Source organism: Suncus etruscus, chromosome 16 (genome assembly GCF_024139225.1).
Source record: "Suncus etruscus isolate mSunEtr1 chromosome 16, mSunEtr1.pri.cur, whole genome shotgun sequence".
NCBI lineage: Eukaryota > Metazoa > Chordata > Mammalia > Eulipotyphla > Soricidae > Suncus > Suncus etruscus.
In genome coordinates, this window is record NC_064863.1 from 51833021 (window position 1) to 51854997 (window position 21977).

The window sequence follows — 21977 nt, forward strand, 5'->3', positions numbered from 1 at the left end:
AACTGAATAAAGAGAAGTCATGAGCTATCTACCCATTTTATCACTTTTCTTTTAAAAATTAATCTAAAACCTTTATCTTTAAAGTTTTACTTCTAAGGGTTTATTTTTGTTTTGTTGTTGTTTGGTGTTTTGGGCCACACCTGGCAGCACTCAGGGGACCATATGGAATGCCATGGATTGATCCCACACCCATCCTGGGTCAGAAAATCCCCTATCATTGTGCTACTAATCCATCCTATAATTGAACTGTTTTTATCATATTTATTATTAATCATTCTTTGTGCCTTGGGCAAATGCTTTATAGAACTTACTGTCTCCTATTTTACATGACTTATTGGTCACCCTTCAAAACTGAAAAGCTGAAATCCACGAAAAAAATAAAATATAAAAGTGTATAGATTATAAAATTTTAAACAGATAATACATTTCATATGCAAAACAACGATCACAAAAAGTATAAATTTTTATCATTGTGTATTATTTTAAAGAGTTAAAAGGTTAAATTTAATCAATAGCTAATTCTATTAATAATCCTATAAATCAGTGAATATTATCAAGAAAATTTGAGGTATCAGTGTTGTAACATAGAAGTGAAGTGCTTGTCTCATGTGTAGGAGGCCCAGAATTCAGTTCTTAAAACTGAAAAAAAATGCTTAAATTAATTTAAATGGGAAAAATAGAATAATACCTCAGGGACTAGAAAGTTCCAAGGTTAAAGCACATGCCTTTCACATATCTAACCCTACTTCAATCAGCACTTCCTATGGCCCCTGATCATTGACAGGAATAATCCCAGAGCAGAGAGCCAAGAGTAAGCCTAGAGAACAGTTGGGTGTTGTTAGATTACTGATTTAATCAGTTTTCATACTTCACCCTAAGGCATGATCTGGTGATGGGATTACTGAACCTTTCTTTACTTGGTATCCCTTGTAACTAAAAGTGGGGGTTTCTAAAAGGAGAGGCTCACTCATCTGTCTTCCTCCACTCAGCTGCTTTCTTTTTTAGAATCAGGGCGCTGTATGCTGATATTCCTGGCCTGGGTGTTGAAATTTCTGAACCTGTTCTTGCACCATTTCACTGTGTGAATGATTTCTTACATTAATGTTTGCTTCTAGATCCACATCTTGCGAGATCCTAGTTTTGGAGCCTGGGAGTCCGTTTATAGGTGTGACACAAAAATCAAAAATAGAATGTAAAATTTGAATAAATTTTACAGTTAAACAGTGAAATATTTTATAACCGAACTATGGAAACTTAAAAAAGTAGTTTATTCCCATGAAAAGAAATTCAGTGAACAAGGTCAAAGCTATAATACAGAAAGTAAGGTTCTTGCCTTGCACATGTCCTACTCATGTTCAATCCCCAGCATCCCATATATATGGTGCCTTGAGCTTGCCAGGACTGATCCCTGCGCTGTGACAGAGGCAAGAGTTAAGCCCTGAGTACAGTCAGGTATGGCCGCCAAACAAACAAAAAACTAGTGACTATTTATTAAATTATATTGAAATATTATAAATATCATTTCACACATTTATTTAGTGCAATTTAAAATAAACATCAATATAATTTTCCACTTTAAAATTTGAGTGGCAATGGATACCAGAGATATTGACAAGGTAAATAATGCTGGCCGTATTCACTGCTGACCCAGGCTCAATCACTGATTTCACATATAGTCTCCAGCAATGTCAGGGTCACTCCTGACAACAGAGCCAGATATTGCCTCTGAGCAAAACAATATCCAATATCCAATATTGCCATCCGTCCCCAAAAATTAGGAAAAAAAAAGCATTCACACAGAAAAGTATGCAAGCTTTTATCTTTGTTTCTAGAAACCATGGCATAAATTAAACAGTATATCATATATTTGGGTAGGGTAGTTAATCTACAAAAACTAATCAATTCAAGGGTAAAATAATGGAAGATGGGGAGACTGTGATTAATGCAGAGAGTACATGTGTTTCTTAATAAGAACAATCTGGTTGTATTTTAAAATAGTATGTTATTTTGCCATTGTCTTTATCTCTTTAAGCAGTTATATTTAATTTTAGAGGGGTCTCCCTAGTGGTGCTTACTAGCTTCAGGGCTACTCTCTGGGCTCTTTGGCCAATGGTGTTAATCTAATGGCTTAGTGATTGGACCTCATAATGCTATGGGGCTATCAATACTAGACATGGTGGTCAGGTCAGTGATTAAAAGGATGAAATTTGAGGTGTCATATCTATACAGTATGTACTCTAACTTTGTAAAGCTATCTCTTTGATTCATCTCTCTATCTTTTCTGATATATATTATTGTTGCTGAAAATCATTGCCCATAAAATCTGAGACTTTTTATGGAAGTCATCTTGCAGTTTTAGTAGAAATTTATTGTATCAGTATCCATTTACATTCATTTTTCAATGAGGTGTATAAAGCTTTGAGAATTTGTGAGGTTTATTTTGAATCATGCAGAACCTTTCTTCAATGTAATATTGTTCTGAATGTAAAGCACACATGTTTTCAAAAATTTGATGAAAGCAGCCAATAAACACAGAATTCATAATTTCTAGGTTTTATACTGTAGATTAAAATTCTCATTCACAACATTGATTTTTTTTTGAGGGGTGGAGTTGGGGCCACACCAGGCAATGCTTAGGGGTTACTCCTGGCTCTGCTTTCAGGACAGTGCTCTGAGGACCAGATGGGATGTTGAGAATTGTACTTGGGTTGATTGCATGCAAGGCAAGTGACTTCCTGCTGTATCTCTTCCACCACCCTCATTCACAACATTGAAAACTATAAGTGGCTTATTGAACTTCCACTGATGTTTTCTTTGCTACATGTCTACTACAGTGTGCTAGTTATCCTTTTGAAGAAATAATGAAAAACATTATTGCAAACTAAGACCATTTCTTGACCATTAGTAATTCCTGATTCCCATTCCACTGGCTCTTTATCTAAAAAAAAAAAAAAAAAAAAAAAAAAACCTTTAAGGACAGAGAGACTGTGATCTTATAAAAACCTAGGATATGTCTGTGTTTAGTGCTTCTAAAATTTCATGGTGTATCATGAGACAAGCAAATATTATATGCCACCAAATTTTCCTTGAACTTGAATATTAAGGACAGCAGTTTGAAGTCAGATACTTCAGAATAATTTAAAGATTACAGAGCTTAATCACTAACAATCTTTACACATTTTTCTAGGTATTAGTATGTTACAACCTTCTTTGAGGAAAAAAAAGCCCAACAACTTTGTTATTTAGATGAAAACACTATTGATTTAGAAGCAAAAGTACCTATTATTTACTACCTTCATGCACAGGAGCAATTTCTTTAATCTCCTTTGCTTGTTTGTTTCAGTTAAACATATGAATAAGCTAACATTGTACCTCTCTTTATATCCTAATGGGAATGGTGACTGTATTACAGGAGATGATAATTCATGTTTTGTGGTTATTATCATTCTTTTATCAGACATGAAATCTATATTACTTTAAAAGATGAGATTATTTTGAACTAATGTAAAATGAACAAGTCTTATTTTTTGCTTGATTGATAATGATTCAAACACACACAGAAACTTTCAAAGTAAAAATGTTTTGAAGCTAAGTAGGCCTCCTTGGTAAATAGCAGGTGTTTTTATAATTAGGATAAGATGAAGTTTTTAATAAGCTTTATTAAACTTAGACTGCTAATAGTTCACTATCACTGTTCTATTCCTTTCATAATAGTGTTTTTAGTATTCCACTGAAACATAGCCAGTGAATGCACAATATTCTTAGTTACCATGATGAGGGACTCTGTATATTATAGACTCTCCACTGTATGCTGTTAGGTAGAAAAATGCTGGGAGTAGCAGCAGCTTCTATCAACAGGGAGCCATATTAATTATTTGAAATGTGCCTCAAAAGAGAAATCAGCAGAGTCTATTACAAGTCGAATATTACTTGAAACGGGAAGGTTACTCTAACTGTTATCATAATCTATGTGTCATTAACTTTCCTTGTTTAGAAAAAGAGATTAACAACCCTGTAAATTGTTATAGTAAATGTTTAAAATATAACAGCATATTCCCATTACAGAAAGAAAGTGGTGGGTCCTCCATCGTTACCCAACCTTCTTTGCATAAAGTTGGTTTAAAAATTAAACTGACTCTATAATGATGCTTTCTTTCCTCAAGATCCTAATTGTTTACTGAATTAGCATTGCACAAACAATTGCTACTTAGAGTACTAGAAAAATTGTAGTTTTAAAGGTAGTTTTAATTTCCCAGTGTGCATTGTGACCTCAGTTCAACTTTAGGATATGATGTAAGACAGAAACAAACTTATAAGTATACTGTATGTTTATAACAAGTATGTGTGAGCCTATGTTTTGAGAAGAGAATAAATTCATTAACCTGCATTTTATATAGAGCTTAGTTAACTTTTATCCCAAAATATACAGAAATAAGTTGGGAGTAGTTTTTTATTCAAATAATGGAAATAAATAACCATGAAAACATATTTTATTAGGTCTTAAATATATTGAAGAATGATCTATTTAGGGCAGGGGTCTCAAACTCAATTTTCCTGGGGGCCACAGGAGGCAAAGTCGGGGTGATCCTTGAGTGCAAAGTCAGTAGTAAGCCATGAACATTGGGGGGTGTGACCCAAACAACTAAAACAAAACAAAACAAAAGAAGATTCCTCTAGGGCAGGGCCACAAAATGTTGTACGGAGGGCCGTTTGAGGCCCGCAGACCGCGAGTTTGAGACCCTTATTTAGGGTGTTATCTGACACTATGCAAGAATGCAGACCTTTTATTAGTACGGATCTTCAATAAGTTGGTTTCAGAAATGAAAGAGGAGTATTTAAAAACATTTAGAATAAATTGATAAATAATTCCCTATATGCCTCATTTAATAATGTATAAAAGATAACTTATACTTTAATGTTTTTACTGCTTAATTAATTTGTAATATATTTTAATAAAGGCAATTTAAGAATCATTATTTTATTTATCTAATATTTGGCCAAAATGCTATCTTTATGTTTCAGGAAGTCAGTTTACACAATATAGTGATATTTCATTGTCATAAAATTAAAATAATATTTAATATCTTCTCTCATTTTTTTGTGTCCACAGGGCAGGCACATCATGGACAGGTGTCATACATCTCTCCACCGGTTCACCTTGATTCTGAACTAGAAAGACCCCCTATAAGAGGTGAGTTATGTTTTTAAAGAAAAGCTATTCCTGACTTGGTAATAGTTAACAATTTAAAGTTGGTTATATGTTGCAATCCATTTCTATTTAATAATGTGTTGCTGTGTGATCACAGGAAACAATTGAAATATCATAATATGTAACCTTTACTCATAAACTAAAGCACAAAATATATGTTCTGAGAAATATTTGTAACCCACACTAAGAGATAGGCATCTACAAAGATTGAGTGAATGGAAGACTAGTTGGTAATCCTCTAGATATAGAGATTACTAAATAGACATTCCCTTTTATTGTTCACTTATCTCTGGATTTCTTCCTACTTTGACTGGTTACCAACAAAGAGTAGTCAGATCCTAAAGTTCAGTTTTGTCTTTTTTTTTAAGACTGTACTTTTGTCATGTTTTCTAATGTTCCGCTGGTAAAAATTAGTTTTTTTTTTTTTTTTTTGGTCAATTCCAGAAGCTGGAAACAGACTCAATTTCATAATAAAGGAACTTCAATCCTAAGTGTCTTGAATACAAAATGAAAGGCAAATGAACCATATCTAAGGGTCATTGCAAGACTAAGGAAGAGAATAAATTTAGAGATAATAAAAGACATATATTGATTAAATGAAAGGATTTAGAGCCAATAAATTTAAATTTGAAAACTCTAAATATTTCTTATCTTTAGTTTTCTGAACATTTTCACAAATCTTAATTCCACTCTTAAGATAAGCAATAATATGAAAGTCAGTCTAGTACTAGGTAGTCCCTAGATAAAATGTGACTATTTCTGCATAACTTTGCACTCACTGCTGTGGTAGGTGAGAGAAAATTGGGTACTGGGGGCCTGAAAGACAACTGTCGACTATTCTGAGTCATCTATAAGACAAGAATAAAATACCAACATGGAAAACTTATTAAGATAAATGACTGAAGTAATGTATCAAGTTCCTGACAAATATCTAATACAAACTAGACCCTTAAGAATTGTTTGTTATTAAGAATCAATACAAGCTTTCTTTTAAAATGCTATCATTGGTTCTTAGGGATAGTACTGTGAATAAGACTTGTCTTGTATGCAGCAAACCCAAGTTCTATCGCAGGTATCCCCAAAGATTCTCTGAGCAAAAACAGGAATGATTCCTGAGTGCAGAACCAGTAGTAATCCCTGAACATCACCAGACATGGGCCAACTCTACAAAATTAAATGAATAAAAACTAAGTAATATCATGTTTGTAAAAATATGGGTGATCTGTATTGATCTGGGCAACTAAATTCTAACATTATTTCTGCCTAATTTATGTTCAAACTGTGGTTTCAGTCATGAAACAATTGTCTTATTTCTAATTTGTGTATTATTTCCCTAAAACATTGCCTTAAAGATCTTTATAAATTTCCAAGTTTATTTTGCAATTGTAGTCACAACTTAAGTGCTACAGCCTAACAATTTGATTTAGTTAGGTTAATGTCGAGATTAATAAAAATTTCCCAAATACCTTTGCCAAAAATTCTGTTCCTTACTTTCTTACTGTTTAGTACTTATTTTAGTGACAAATATTAAAAATGGTATAGGCTGACAAACATTATAAACTGGAACCTTATTTTCTCTTAACTTTTAAACTCAAGTCTTCACCTTCATTTAATATTCTTAATTATTCCTTACACTGTCATTAATAATTATAAGCAATCAAATTATTCAACATATTTATTATGTATTTTAAATATATTTATATATTAAAACAAAGCATAAAATGTGCCTTGCATATTAATGTTCTTTAGATATATGTATTGTGTCAATCTTAGCTCTTTACATAATAGGAATTTTATATCTAGTGATTAGATAATTTGGGAGATTGCATAGTAATACCTTGAGAGCTTAAATTAACTTAAATTAACTTAGCTAATTATTTATATATATTTTTTGTTTTTATGATGGCATGCTTATTGAAAATGTGATAAATAGGTGTACACATTTTCCTTCTTCATACTGACCTATGATTATTGTTATTCTTTCTGTGTTTAAACTAATTTTCAACAAAGATCACTGTTATTTTAATGTTTCATGAATCATTGTTTATAAAAATTATACACTTAACTATGCTTAATAGGTAAATAATACTTTAATTATCAGATATTTGTCAAACAAGTAATGTAAAACAAAACACTCAACATGCATAAATATAGTTATCACAGTATAAACAGGACCTTTTTATAAAAACTTATTAGTCTAACAAATAAGATTCCTTCAAATAGGGGCCAGAAATATAGCACAACTGTAGGGCATTTGCCTTGCATGCGGCCACCCTAAGAGGCAGTGGTTTCATTCCCAGCATTCTATACGTCCCCCGTGCCTGCCAGGGTCTTTTTCTGAGCTCAGAGCCAGAAGTAACCCAGGAATAACCTGTGAGTGTCACTGGGTGTGACCCAAACCCCCTTAAAAATTCCTTTAAATATATTGCTTAAGTATTAACTTATCATATATTCTCAAGTATACTAATATGTTTACCTGAATATAATATTTTAAAATTTTTGTTAACATCTAAAAGTTTTAGTTGTATATTTATACTGATGATAATTTGAGTATCCATGGCACCAGCTAATTACTGGTAACTTTTGAACTTAAAGATCTGTTTTGTGGGGCAGGAGAGATAGCATGGAAGTAAGGCATTCGCCTTGCATGTAGAAGGATGGTTTCGAATGCTGGCATCCCATATGGTTCCTCGAGCCTGCCAAGAGCGATTTCTGAGCATAGAGCCAGAAGTAACCCGTGAGTGCTGCCGGGTGTGACCCAAAAAACAAAAACAAAAACAAACAACAACAAAAAATCTGCTTTGTAAATGTGTATATATTATGAAAAATAATCATATGCACATATTATGAATAATTATATACAAATATATGTATATTCATATTTTATCCCTTTTTGTCTGTGTTCGTTTTAGATGTTAATTTTGGTTTTAATACATATGTCAATATATATTCTTTTAATTATATAGCTTAATTTTTCAATTTTGATCATTATGTAACAATAAATTATTTGTGACTTGTGCCTGCCTTTAGCATAATATGCTATTCTTTAATATTATAGATTTTAATTATGACCAGTAGGTTCTTAGTAGCTACAGAAAATGGAGCATCAATTTACAAACTCATCTTGAATGAAGTATTATATAAATATCTCAGTGCAGTTGGAGTATATAAATTTGTTGTCACTTAACCCCGATAAGTAAATCTAAGAGATTTTGTTCTTTAAATTTAGTGTGTTTAACCATAGCCTTTGGTTTCATAATTTATGCTTGTGATGGCCCTATATGCATTCTTCAATTTAAAGAGTTTATTGCTGAATAGGGGTGTAAATTCCAATAGTTTACAAGTGCATTAATGTCACAATACATTACGGGGTAATTAACCAGAGCTGCCACTATAAATAGAAAAATAGTCACAGCCCTCACTATAAACTACTTAATAAAAATAAGATCCTGAATCAGCATTTACCATTATAGTAATTTCTCACCATATGTCTCAGTAATCAGGACTTTTTAAAAAATAGCTTCAGTGAGAAGCACTATTATTTTTAAGGCTTTTGTTATTAAAATGTTTCCATTTTAGAACTAATTTAGTAAGATTGATTATATATTTATATATGCAAAACATCCATACATGTCTTTAAGGCATATTTCCAATATTATGTATTATAATAGAAAATGCAAGAACACTGTTTTGGTGTCTGTACATAAATATTTGTGAACAAGCAGATTGAAGTTTTTATCAGGGCTCATGGTCACATGCCCTTACCAATAAGCCTTTACTTGCTTCACTTATTTTGTCTCCTCACTACTCACATACAAAATATCTTACTTTAGAGTCATTACAGGTAGAATGAGGCAAGGAAGGTTAGTTAGGTTGAAATTTATTGGGGCCGGGCGGTGGTGCTGGAGGTAAGGTGCCTGCCTTGCCTGCGCTAGCCTAGGACGGACCGCGGTTCGATCCCCCGGCGTCCCATATGGTCCCCCAAGAAGCCAGGAGCAACTTCTGAGCGCATAGCCAGGAGTAACCCCTGAGCGTCACAGGGTGTGGCCCAAAAACCAAAAAAAAAAAAAAAAGAAATTTATATGGAAAACTCTATCCTTGCCTGAAGCTGAGGAAAAGTTGTATACTTCTTGAAATTCAAGTATTCTAATTGGAACATGCTCTTTGGCTGAATTTTTTTCTTTGGGGGTTGGTTTCAAAAAATTTTCATTATAAATAAAATGCATTAGGTAAGTTTCCCTTCATATGGTTGAACCAGATTCGATCCCCTATACACCAATATGGTTACTCAGGGAACCAGCCAGGAGTAAATTTTGAGCATAGAGCCAGTACTAACACATGATATGGCCCAAAAAAAGAAAGAAAAAAAAGAAAGGAAGGAAAGAAGGAAATGAAGTAATGCTAGTTTTTCTATATATTATAATCTTAATTTTGTCAGTTCTTTTAATTTAATCAGTCTAATATTAATCATTAGTGAATTTTCTTTTTCACTAAATAATTTATATAAGCACCATGGTTACAAACATGTTCATAATTATGTTTAATCATAAAACGTATACCCTCTTCATCAGTGTAACTTTCCCTCCACTAATGTCCCCATTTCCCTACTCCCCCATCTCCTGCCTGTCTTCAAAATAGGCATTGATATTTCTTTTTCTATCATTGTCATGGTAGTTGTTAATATAGTTAGTTATTTCTCTAACTGTGCTTACTACGCTTTGTGGTAAGCTACAAGTCATGGTCTGGACCTTCCTGCTCTCATCTCAGTATTATTACTATACTGCATTTTATTTTCTTAAATGCCACAGATGAATGAGACTATTTTGTGTTTATCTCTCTTCTCTCTCACTTATTTCGCTCAGCATAATAGTCTATGTTTATCCATGTATAGGGAAGTGTCATGACTTCCTTTTCTTAACCACTGCATTATATTCCATTGTATAGATGTACCAATTTCTTTAGCTACTCATCTGTTGTTGAGCATTTGGTTTGTTCCCAAATTCTGGCTATTATAAATATTGCTGCAATGAACATAGGAGTGCAAAGGGCATTGTTACATTGTGTTTTGCTGGTCCAAGGTTATATCTTTATTAGTGGTACCGTTGGATTATATGGAATCTCAATTTCCAGTTTTTTTTAGAAATATCCATATTGTTTCCCAGAAAGGTTGAATAGATGACATTTCCACCAGCAGTTAATGAGAAATCCTTTCTCCCCATATCCATGCCAGCAGTGGTTATTCTTGCTCTTTGTGATGTACATCAGTCTCTGTGATATGAGATGATATCTCATTGTTGTTTTGATTTACATTTCCCTGATTATTAGTAATGGGGAGCATTTTTTAATGTGTCTCTTGGTCATCTGTATTTATTCTTTAAGGAAATGTCTGTTCATTTATTTTCCCCTATTTTTGGCGCGTTCACTTTTATGAGTTCACTTTTATGCATGTGGCTGGCCTGTTTCCCAAAATCAGTTGTAGAAGAGGCTTTTCTTGCTCCATCTTGTGTTTCTTGTTATTTGTCAAAGATTAATAGTATGTCTGTATCTCTGAACAGTCAAGCCAATTTCATTGACATGAGGGTTTATCTTTATTTGAGTACCATACTGTTTTATTGATTATTGCTTTGTAGTACAATTAAAAGTTATGGAAAGTGATGGCTCCCATCTTTTTATTTCCCTAAAGGTTGCTTTAGCTATTTGCTAACATTTATTCTTCCAAATAAATTTAAAAAGTGTTTGAAGTGAGGAATCCTTAGAGGGATTGCATTAAATCTGTAAAAATGCTTTGGGAGTTTATTTTCTAATTCTTGAATATTAGAAATTCTACTCTAGGAAAATAGTATATACAAAATAAAATATGTACTTTTGAAAAACACATCTATATTTTTGTTGTAAATGTTTATATAAATGTATTCAACTGATGTCTAAAATCAGTTAACTAAAATACTGTCAAACAATAAGTTTCATGTGCAGATTAAATTACATTTAGCAAACCTACACACTAAGAATTTTTAAAAAAAATTTTGTTGTTAAAAAATAAACATATATTTGTCTGATGCATCTATATTAAAATAAGCTTTAGCTAAAAAATTAACATCACTAAATAGAGACATTAAGACATGATATAGTATAATGAATTATTATAATCTTTTATATTGATTAAAACAAAATAAGAAGTCATCATCTGGCATCATCATTGGCAGTCCTGGTTCACTAATATTCCATGATGAGGCTTTTTCTAATTCTTCTCTTTCACAGACATTATATGGTAGAAATAATTCTATACTTTTATTGCACTAGATGAATAAAAATAATAAGTGTAATAAAACTTACATGTGCCAGCACTAATTTTTATATGCTTATATAAACAAAACTGTTTTTTGCTGTCTGAATTGTACTTTGAATACCTACAAGTTAGTCATAGCAAGTAAAATTTAATGATAAACACTACTCCTATTTACTATACATGTGTAGTCTCTATCACAAGAAAAATACTTTAATAGCTACTATTATTTCTTTCTATAAGTTTTTTATTCTTTTATATTCTTACTTGCTGATCACAACAATATTTATAGTAACCAACTTAGTATGATAGTACCTTTCATGGATAATTAAAATTGAGTTAGAATTTTTGTTTTGTTTTGTTTTGTTTTGTTTTGGAGCCACACTCAGTGGTTCTCATGGCTTACTCTTGGCTCTGTGCTCAGAAATTGCTCCTGGCAAGCTCAGGGGACAATAATGGATGCCAGAATTCAAACTCAGGTTCATCTGGATCAGCCACGTGCAAGGCAAACACTATATCTCTTTGACCCAAATTGAGTTATTGTAAACTGAATTCTACATTTAGTGATAAAATATGTTTTTATTCAATTATATTAAAAATAAATATTAGAATATTATTAATTGCCATGTCCTTCAGAAATATTTTCCTTTAAACATCAGTATTTATTATGTAAAACAAGAGATGCTCAAAGTTGGAGCATTTTAACATGATTTATATATTGCAAGTAAATTTTTGAGAATAATGTGATCTGGTTATCTCTCAGGTTATGTTCTTGATTCATTTGTGGTGGTAGTCTCTCAATGACCTTGAATGAATAGATAGTTTGAATTTGAGTTCTCCATTGGCTCATGAAAAAAATCTGTGGCAAAAATATATATATATATTTATATATATTTTATATATAATATATATTTTATATATAACATATATATTTATCTGTGGTGTTGAAAGGGAATAGACACTTTATATTCCTGTGACTGGAACATTCTTCTTCAGGGTCTATGACTAAAGACAGAGTCCTTGAAAATGACCTCTAATTTGAATGAAATACATCTATTTCTTATTAAATCGGAGAAAGTCTCTAATATTAGAACATCTTTATGTAACATTATCTAGGGTTTACTTCTTTGAACTTTACACTTCCCCATCCCCACTCCCCAGTGCCTTCTAAGATTGTTCACTGGCCTAGCTGCCTCAACAATGCTCTTTAATATGCTTTTTAAGTTCTCTTTATTTTACTATGATTTAATTTTATTCATAAAAATGCAAATATTGCTAAATATTTTCCCAGAGGGGAAATATTTAGTAGTTCAAATATTTAGTAGTTCAAGTGGTATATTTTTTTAATCAGTCATTACAATCCTCAAAAATACTTACACTAATAATGTATTTGTAAGATTAATTTAATATATTCAAACTCAAAAATATTCCTATGATATTTTCTTTATTCCATAGAGTACCCATTTTAATATTCTGAAAATTACAGCAAATAGCTATATATTTGAGAGATTTTATGAACTCTTAAAAGTTTTATCATTCATTAATGTCTTGTTCTATTATAAGAATTTCATATGATTATTTCACTAATTTTTTAAATACAATTGAATAGATATTAATATTATTATAATTTGGGGAATGAAAAGAAAAATATCTAACAGGTTTTACTACCTTGATAAAGTTAAACATTATGCAGTATTGGAGTCAGAATTTAAAGAAAATATCTCTAAAAATTTGCTGTAAATTCTTTAATTCCCCCCATAAATGCTTTAACAATAAAACACTCAAGGGATCAATCATAGTAGAATGTTTTTAAAGAAACTACAATTTGGACCTTAATATACTCAATGGTAGAGCTAACATGAACCTTGCTAGTGAGAGGCCCTGGGTTTGATTCCTGCCACCATATTGTCCCCAGTTCTGTCTGTCTGGTGTGGCCCTTGAGAATCTTTTTAAAAGACAATAACTATTTCCTTTTTTTTTTCATTAAAATGACATTGAACACATTTTATTTATTTAAGAAGTAATATTCCAACATCTACCTGTTGGTCATTTTAATCTATATTTGTCTTATATAAAATAGAAATCAGCTACCATTTGCTTCATAAAAAGTACTCCAATTTCTCTCAAAAAAAGATAACTGCATTTAGATCACACTGTTTTCAAGCTTTCTGATAATGTTTTGCAATTTGTATACAAAATAGTGTACTAACTTTTATTATATTATAGCTTCTATAAAAGTTACCCTTTTGTGTATTTTAGTATTCTCTCCAAAAATAATTTGTATTGGGGCTGGAGAGATAACATGGCATGCAGAAGGTCTATTGTTCGAATCCCAGCATCCCATATGGTCCCCGAGCCTGTAGGAGCGATTCCTGAGCACAGAGCCTGAAAGAACCCTGAGCGCTGCCAGATGTGACCCAAAAACCAAAAAATAAATAATTATAATAATAATAATAATTTGTATTTATCCAATAACTATGACTTATGCCTATAAGGCTAAAATTTTATTTTCTCACTGCCTAACACAAACAGCTGATTATTACTACTTATATTAACTGCTGCTATCAAAACCTGAAGAAATAGGGGCCAGAGCAATAGCGCAGCAGTAATGCATTTGCCTTGTAGGTGGCTGACCTCAGTTCAATCCCTGGCTTCCCATATGGTCCTCCAAGCCAGGAGAGATTTCTGAACGCATAGCTAGGAGTAACCCCTGAGCATCACCAGGTGTAGCCCAAAAACCAAATATAAAATAAAATAAAACCTGAAGAAATAGCCTTGATATTCAGAGATAAGAATTAGCTTCATCCCTACTTGCTAATCAATAAGATCACCAGCAAGGTGCTGAGCACTATGGTGTACGCACACAGTACAAACATGCATGTACCTACAATGACAATAGATATCACAAAGTAGTGTAATAAAAGTTATGGGAAATCCTTACTTTTATTTAAATAACTCTTACTTTTAGAGTCCATTACCTGGACTTAAAAATCTCCTGGACAGTGGAACTTGGGATTGTGAGTATACAGAGAAGTTGTGGCTATTGTATTGAAAGAAGGATATGTTGTGCATGACTCTTTGAGGAAGCAGAACCACCATAACACCAGGAAAGCAGTCACATCCCTCAGTGTCATAGTTAGTTGAAGTGCCAGGAGTCACTTCACATAGTCTCTACACCTCTGGAAAAGTGAAATCCCATAGAGTTGTTTGAATTGAATGTAGACGTAGTTTCATAACACCCACGCAAAAATTTTGAGCCACAAGATTATTTACAGATGCTGAAAATGTGGGAGGCATGTGGAATGAACTGTAAGAAGGGTAGCCCTTGTTCCAGTTCCAGAGAGCAGGAGGTAGAGAGCTAGCTAGAAAGCACCTCTTTCTCTTAAGTTTTTGTTCAGGGGCCACTAAATCTCTTTGTAAAGAACTTAAAAAATTTCTCCAGAAAAAAATAGTTGGAAATTACAGCTCCAGAATATCCTACTCTAGTCCTCATCTATATGTTGGTTCATGAGTATGAGGAGTACTATCCTGTAAAATATAAATCCTTCTGTAAAATAGCTAGACTATGACTTCAAAAAGCAAGAAGTTTCATCTTATACAGGTAAGATATCCATCTACATGTTATCACTTGTTTCTCTTTATGAGAAGTACTGATTGTCTATTATTCTTCCTCTAACATTTCAAAAATCTTACTTAGGTAATTGTTCTTCAGTTCTAAGATGCATCTTTCCTTTATTATTATATACAAGTGGATCAATAAAGTGTTTAGTTTATTAAAATATCAGGGAAAAACTATTTTCTTCATCAATTACCTACCAAGCATGTATTCCTATTAATATTAGCATTAAGTTATCCCAGATGGAGATGCATAGAATACACAATATGAATACTAACACTCACATTTAATCTTATAGCCCTGATTTACTAAGTCATTCTGGACAATTTTGTAGCCATAGCAACAACTTTTACCTATGGTGCTTATATCAGATACCAAATATATATGAAAGAAATTTATAATCTATAAATGCTACATAAACATAATTTAACATAATTAGTGAGAAATATGTTACTAGCTCAGATTGAAATTCATCATAGTGTATATTTGATAATTCAATAAACTAAGTATTTAAAGAGACTTACAATGCTATTTTTTCCTCAAATCCTATTGACATAATATGTAAAGTCCAATTCATATACATTAAATAAGTGTCTCCCTTGTTAAATTTCTGTTCACTCAATGTTTTAGACTTGATCACAGGAAAAATCATACAACAGCAGGAATGGAAAAATAGCATGGTGGTTAAGAAACTTAGCTTGCCAATGACTGATAGAAGTTTGAATCCCAGAAACATGTGATCCCCTAGTTCTTCTAGAAATGATCCCTGAGCTAGAAACCTTGAACATTACTGGACGTGGCCCCAAGACAAAAAAGTACAATAAAAATGTAATAAATAAATTATATCTATGTTCTTCCATAGATTAACTTTATTTCAATATTCAATATTAATTTTCTATGCATTTGCATCTTATACATGGGATAGCTATAGACAAAATTGGAAGAGAACAACTAGACCAGAGACTGTACTGTAGGCAATGTTTTCTTCTTGGATTCAGCTGATATGAGTTTGATCCCTAGCAGCATATAAATTCCCCACACCCTTCCAGGAGTAATTCCTGAGCACAGCTCAGTGTTTTCCAAAAATAGAGGAAGGAAGAAAGAAGGAAGGAAGGAAGGAAGGAAGGAAGGAAGGAAGGAAGGAAGGAAGGAAGGAAGGAAGGAAGGAAGGAAGGAAGGAAGGAAGGAAGGGAGGGAGGGAGGGAGGGAGGGAGGGAGGGAGGGAGGGAGGGAGGGAGGGAGGGAGGAAGGGAGGGAGGGAGGGAAGGAGGGAGGGAGGAAAGACAGGAAAGATGAAGAAAGATAGAAGAAGGGACAGAGGAAGGAAACATAAGAGTGAGTGAAGGGGAGAGGGAAGAAAGAGGACAAAATGTTCCCTAAAAGTACAGAAGATAAAGCATTTTTAGTTTCCATAAAAATTTAAATGAAAATTGGCAAAATCTAATTTGAGGATGGAGAGACTTACATATTGAGAAATATGAGTAAATAGACCAAGCACAAAGGAAACAGGATTCCTGTACCTCCACTAATCTTGGACATTTGCTTATTGAGAGTAATGACATATAAAATCCTCCTTGAAGAGTTTTTGAAAGGCATATAGTTTTACATTAAGTCCAGTCAAGTTTGGCTTGCCATCCTACAGTATCTATTATGCACCATGCATTTTACACTGAACTGGCAATATTTTATGTACAACAAAAGACAGACTTTACCCTTGTGAACTTTACCTTGTTTTATGTATAAAAATGATTGATTAAGCTATCAAGATTAACTTTTGCATCATTTTGGGTACAGGAAAACCATTCTATGGAGATGAGAAATCACACTGAAAAGTGAAGAATGAATACACGTTGACCATAATTAAAATACTTGAAGGATATATTTATCTAAGAGTTTGAATTAGAAAAGTTAATTATTTTTTTAAACTTATATTGATTTTCACTTGATATGTGTCAGGTGTTCATAGTATTGTGTGGTTTAAGAGTCTCTCAAGATTTGTTTCTTGGGCCCGGAGAGATAGCACAGCGGCGTTTGCCTGCAAACAGCCGATCCAGGACCAAAGGTGGTTGGTTCAAATCCCGGTGTCCCATATGGTCTTTCGTGCCTGCCGGGAGCTATTTCTGAGCAGACAGCCAGGAGTAACCCCTGAGCACTGCCGGGTGTGACCCAAAAACCAAAAAAACCAAAAAAAAAAAAAAAAAAAAAAGATTTGTTTCTTATGCAACATATATTACATGGTGAATGAAAACTCTAAGTCAACAAAAAATAAGTAGATGTTAATATTTTTTAAGCATTGTTAATGGGGAAAATATAGTGGTTGTGAGAATGACAGTGTAGTCAGGGCTCAGAGACTTTTGTAGGGAAATCAGAGTTAGGCAGTAGTTGAAACAATAAGAACTTATAGCTCCCTTTCCCCACCCTGAACTATTATTGCACAATAGGGTAAAAGAGATTCTCTAGAAAGGAGGCAACTCTTAGTACAACATGAACAAGAAGGAATTTGCAGGCACAAATAGGGCTTATATAATTGGATAGAAAGTTACTAAGAACATCAGTTTTGAGGAGTCCTGGGGATAAATCCACGTAACAGGATTCCTACTGAAGACTTCCTTAATCAGACATCTTCTGGGGAATGTAAAATGTAAGAATTCCATCATATTCAATTAGGACTAGGAAATTTGGAAGATAGGGTGGTTCTGATGAAATTGATTTAGCAGGATTCATGTAAAATAGAAATCTCTACAAAGTACAGAGATGAGCCAATAAAAAGAAGTCCAATATTCTAATTAAAATTTTGTCAAGATGGGGCCGGGCGGTGGCGCAAGAGGTAAGGTGCCTGCCTTGCCTGCGCTAGCCTTGGATGGACCACAGTTCGATCCCCTGGAGTCCCATATGGTCCCCCAAGCCAGGAGCAACTTCTGAGCGCATAGCCAGGAGTAACCCCTGAGCATTACCGGGTGTGGCCCAAAAACCAAAAAAAAAAAAAAAATTTTGTCAAGCAAAGAATCTTTGTCTACTATGTTTTATTTTTGAGGATTTGATGTCCCTCTTAAGTTTTTATAATAATGTCTTTATTTAAACATCTTGATTACAAACATGATTGTGGTTGGGTTTCAGTCATAAAAAGAACACCCCCCTCTACCAGTGCAATGTGATGCCCACCATGTTAACTGTGAAAATGTTAAGAACTTTCAGTGTCCACAAAGGATTTTTACAGAGTGCTAAATAATATGTTTTCAGTTTTTAATAGATCTCTTTAACCCCCTTCTAGAAAAGATAATGGTTTAGAGGAAGGTAAACTCAATTATATTGGTGTGGCTCTTTCATTAAATTTTATTTACTGCATTCCCTTCTGCCACTTAAAATGCCTAAAGAAACTCAATCCTTCCTTCCCAACTATTTTCCACATTACTGAACTCTGATGGGGGAAAATGTGACTTTTCGTATCTGGAAATAATTTCAAGGGTTTCTGAGACCTTTAACCCCCTACAAGTAATTGAGTTGCCCTTTTGGTCACCAGGTGTTAGTTATCCCCAGATGTAATTTATTTAGAGAAGTATGACTAGTGGATTTATGTGATACTAAGTCTGATAAAGTTCTTTCCTGGAGCCAGAAAGGCATGCCTGCCAGACTTTATTTAGATTTTAATGAATGAATAAATGAAGCCAAGACTATAAAGTGAAAACCAACTTGAGTCACCAAAAGTTTCATGCCTTTGCTTGGTTTCATATTTTGAACAATTGTTCCCCTTCATTTCAAATTTGTGTGTTCATTTCAGAGGAACACCTCAGGGCACACTGTTAGATCAAACCATTCTCGAAGATAGAACACAGACAATACAGAACACAGACAATACAGACTGCACAACACAAAATCCAATGACCAGAGATAGAAATGGCTTAGGTTTGTGCTTCTAAGTTTAAAAGTAAAAAATTAATAAGTTATAGCTTGATGTTATTTATTTGATTAATAAGATTAATCTTTGTGAAAACAACTGTTTGTTTGTTTGTTATGAAAGCAAACCTAGATGTTTCCAGAGCTTAACTCTTCTGTGCTCAAGGATCACACTTGGCTGAGCTTCAGAAACTATTTGTGAATCTAGGTCAGCTGTGTTCAAGGCAAGCGCCTTATTCACTATGGTATCTCAATGACCTCAAAAATATATTTTTAATTAACTTCTACTTTAAACCTCTCCCCTCCCTGCCAAAAAAAAAAAAACCCACACAGCAAGTAACCTGTAACATCATCAATTTTTTTTCTGTTAAAATCCAACAGATCATTTTTGAATGAATTTAAACATATATGAATTTCAGCACTGGGGAATTTTTTAATTGAGTACTTTTGTTTTGCACTTGATTAAAATGTGTACTTTGAAAACATTGCTGAAATTTGCCATTTCCCACCTGGCATCAGCAACAGCTGGAGCTGAGACCAAGTTCGATAGCCTATACTCATGCTATACTAATCTAAAGTAAATGTCACTCTAAGAACCACATCATTGCCCCCTCTTTTGTAAAGCAGACTTAAGGTAAAAAGGAGCATTCTATTTTATTAAAAGTCCGGCTATTTTCCTTGTTTTTGGTTCCCTTTCCATTACATGTAGCCAAAACTATTACTACTGGTCATGCTCTTAACTTTGAATTATTTATTAAAAAAAGATTTGTTTTAAATGAGCAGATGGGCCAGTTCTAAGACAAGCTGCTATATTAATAAACATGTGTGGTGCTTTATCAGCAGAGGAGCCTATTTTGACATTTCTTCTAGATGATTTGTATAGCCTATCACTATCACACCTGGTGCAGGGACAATAAATGGGCACTTAATAGTCAAGTAGTGTGCGAACACCCTCCATTATAACTTCATTATGTCAGATATAATCATCTATTACTAAATGCCAGCACTTAATTTATGATCAGTTGCCCTGTGGAATTAGTGGCCATGTAAATGAATAGTCAGTTCATTCATGTCACTTTCACTGTAAAGTCTCTTCCTCTGATATCCCACCTTTTTTAATAAGCACATGAAATTAATTTTATATCCTATGAAAATTTCTTTTCAAATATTGTGTTGTTTATGTTTATTAAATCCAATATAGCAAGTGTGAATCAGAAATTATATAGAGTTTCATGTGTTCATAAACATACCTGTATAAAAAGAGCACAGTGTTTTAATTTTCTATTCTAGGGAACTTCCCTTTGATTTTAGTAAATTGATGATGTTCTTGGGCAAACACCATAACAACACAAACTATCTCCTAAGAGATCTGCTGTACAGTGAAGTACATACATTAAAGAATACCATGCATTTTATCTTCTATGCATTTTATCATAGTATTGGAAAATAAGTCTTTGTTGCAGCCAACATACACAAATGTGTTATTTTACACTGGCAATACCAGAAAACATGGACAAGAAAAATTGGAAAGAGAGCAGTGCTTAGGTTCTTGAAAGAGGAGGTGAAAGTAATAAAAATAATAATAGAGATCAAGAAATAGTACTTTGTAGGCTTTAAAAATTGAAAAATCTTACCAGCCTCTCTGAAACCTTTTGCTCTTTTTCCTTTGAGGATAAAACATACAGTCTGTTAGAGAGAATTTTAGTTCCTATGAAGATTCCCAATTGACCTTAAGATCTATGAAATCAGAGTTCCTTAGAAAAGGGCACAAAAATACAATACAAAAACCCCTTTCTTACACTTATATTTATTGCAGCACTATTCACCATAGCAAGATTCTGTACACGACCAAGATGCCCTTCAACAGATGAATGGCTAAAGAAACTGTGGTACATATACACAATGGAATATTATGCAGCTTTCAGGAGAGATGAAGTTATGAAATTTTCCTATACATGGATGTACATGGAATCTATTATGCTGAGTGAAATAAGTCAGAGAGAAAGACAAAGATGGGAATGATCTCACTCACCTATCAGTTTTAAGAAAAATGAAGGACATTTCTCAACAATTTTCAGAGACAAAATAGGAGAGGGCTGGATGTTACAGCTGACCTCATGAACCTCACCACAAAGAGTGATGAGTTTAGTTAGAGAAATAACTACATTGTGAACTATCCTAACAATGAAAATATATGAGGGAAATAGAAAGCCTGTCTAGAGTACAGGTGGGGGCAGGGAGGGGAGGAGGGATATATGGATCATTGGTGATGGGAATGTTACACTGGTGATGGGGGGGTGTCATCTTATATGACTGAAACCCAACCACAATCATGTTTGTAACCAAGGTGTTTAAATAAAAAATATTATAAAAAAAGAAGAAGACACATCTGCTAATATCCAATTTATAGGGAAAAATATATCCCAAAAGTTGCTTCACAATAACTATAGGCCTCCCTATTTAGAAAGAATTCAAATATTGTACAAAGTAAATTTACTGTTAGATAAAAAGTATGTGAATTGATCATATGAGAATTAATGTATCTGAGAACCAGTAGCATATTTTGATTAACATTTTGCCATCTGATAGACTGTAGCAACCAATGAGAGGGTATTTTTCTTATCATTTTACTGAACATATTATATTGCATGTTGTTTTAGTAGTTCATGTGATGTTTTGTATCATTTGCTATAGAAATAAAGTGTTTCCTTTGGAGTTATACATTTAATGCAAACAAACATTTAGACAAGTGGGGTGCAAAGTAGATGATTTTTTTTCCACAACTGAAAAATGTCATTCAAGAAAAGTGAAAGGAAAACATTAAAAGGCTGAAATGTTGAATTAGCTATAATAATTTATGATTTTCTTTTTAAGGTCTGAAATACTATGAAAGATTGAGTATTAAAGTCTCACTACACTGCTACGCTGCTCATTGGCACAGGCATAGCAGCTTCTGATGTTTACTCTCCTTAGAA

At 33.2% G+C, this 21977-nt stretch overlaps 1 protein-coding gene across 1 annotated transcript in view; it reads left to right on the top strand.

The window, feature by feature from the left end:
- Positions 1-21977, top strand: part of ADGRL3 (adhesion G protein-coupled receptor L3) — a 558496-nt gene that overhangs the window by 302122 nt on the left and 234397 nt on the right. The window contains exon 7 of the mRNA XM_049790056.1: positions 5111-5191. Coding sequence (XP_049646013.1) covers positions 5111-5191 — 81 coding nt within the window. The remainder of the gene's footprint in view (positions 1-5110; positions 5192-21977) is intronic.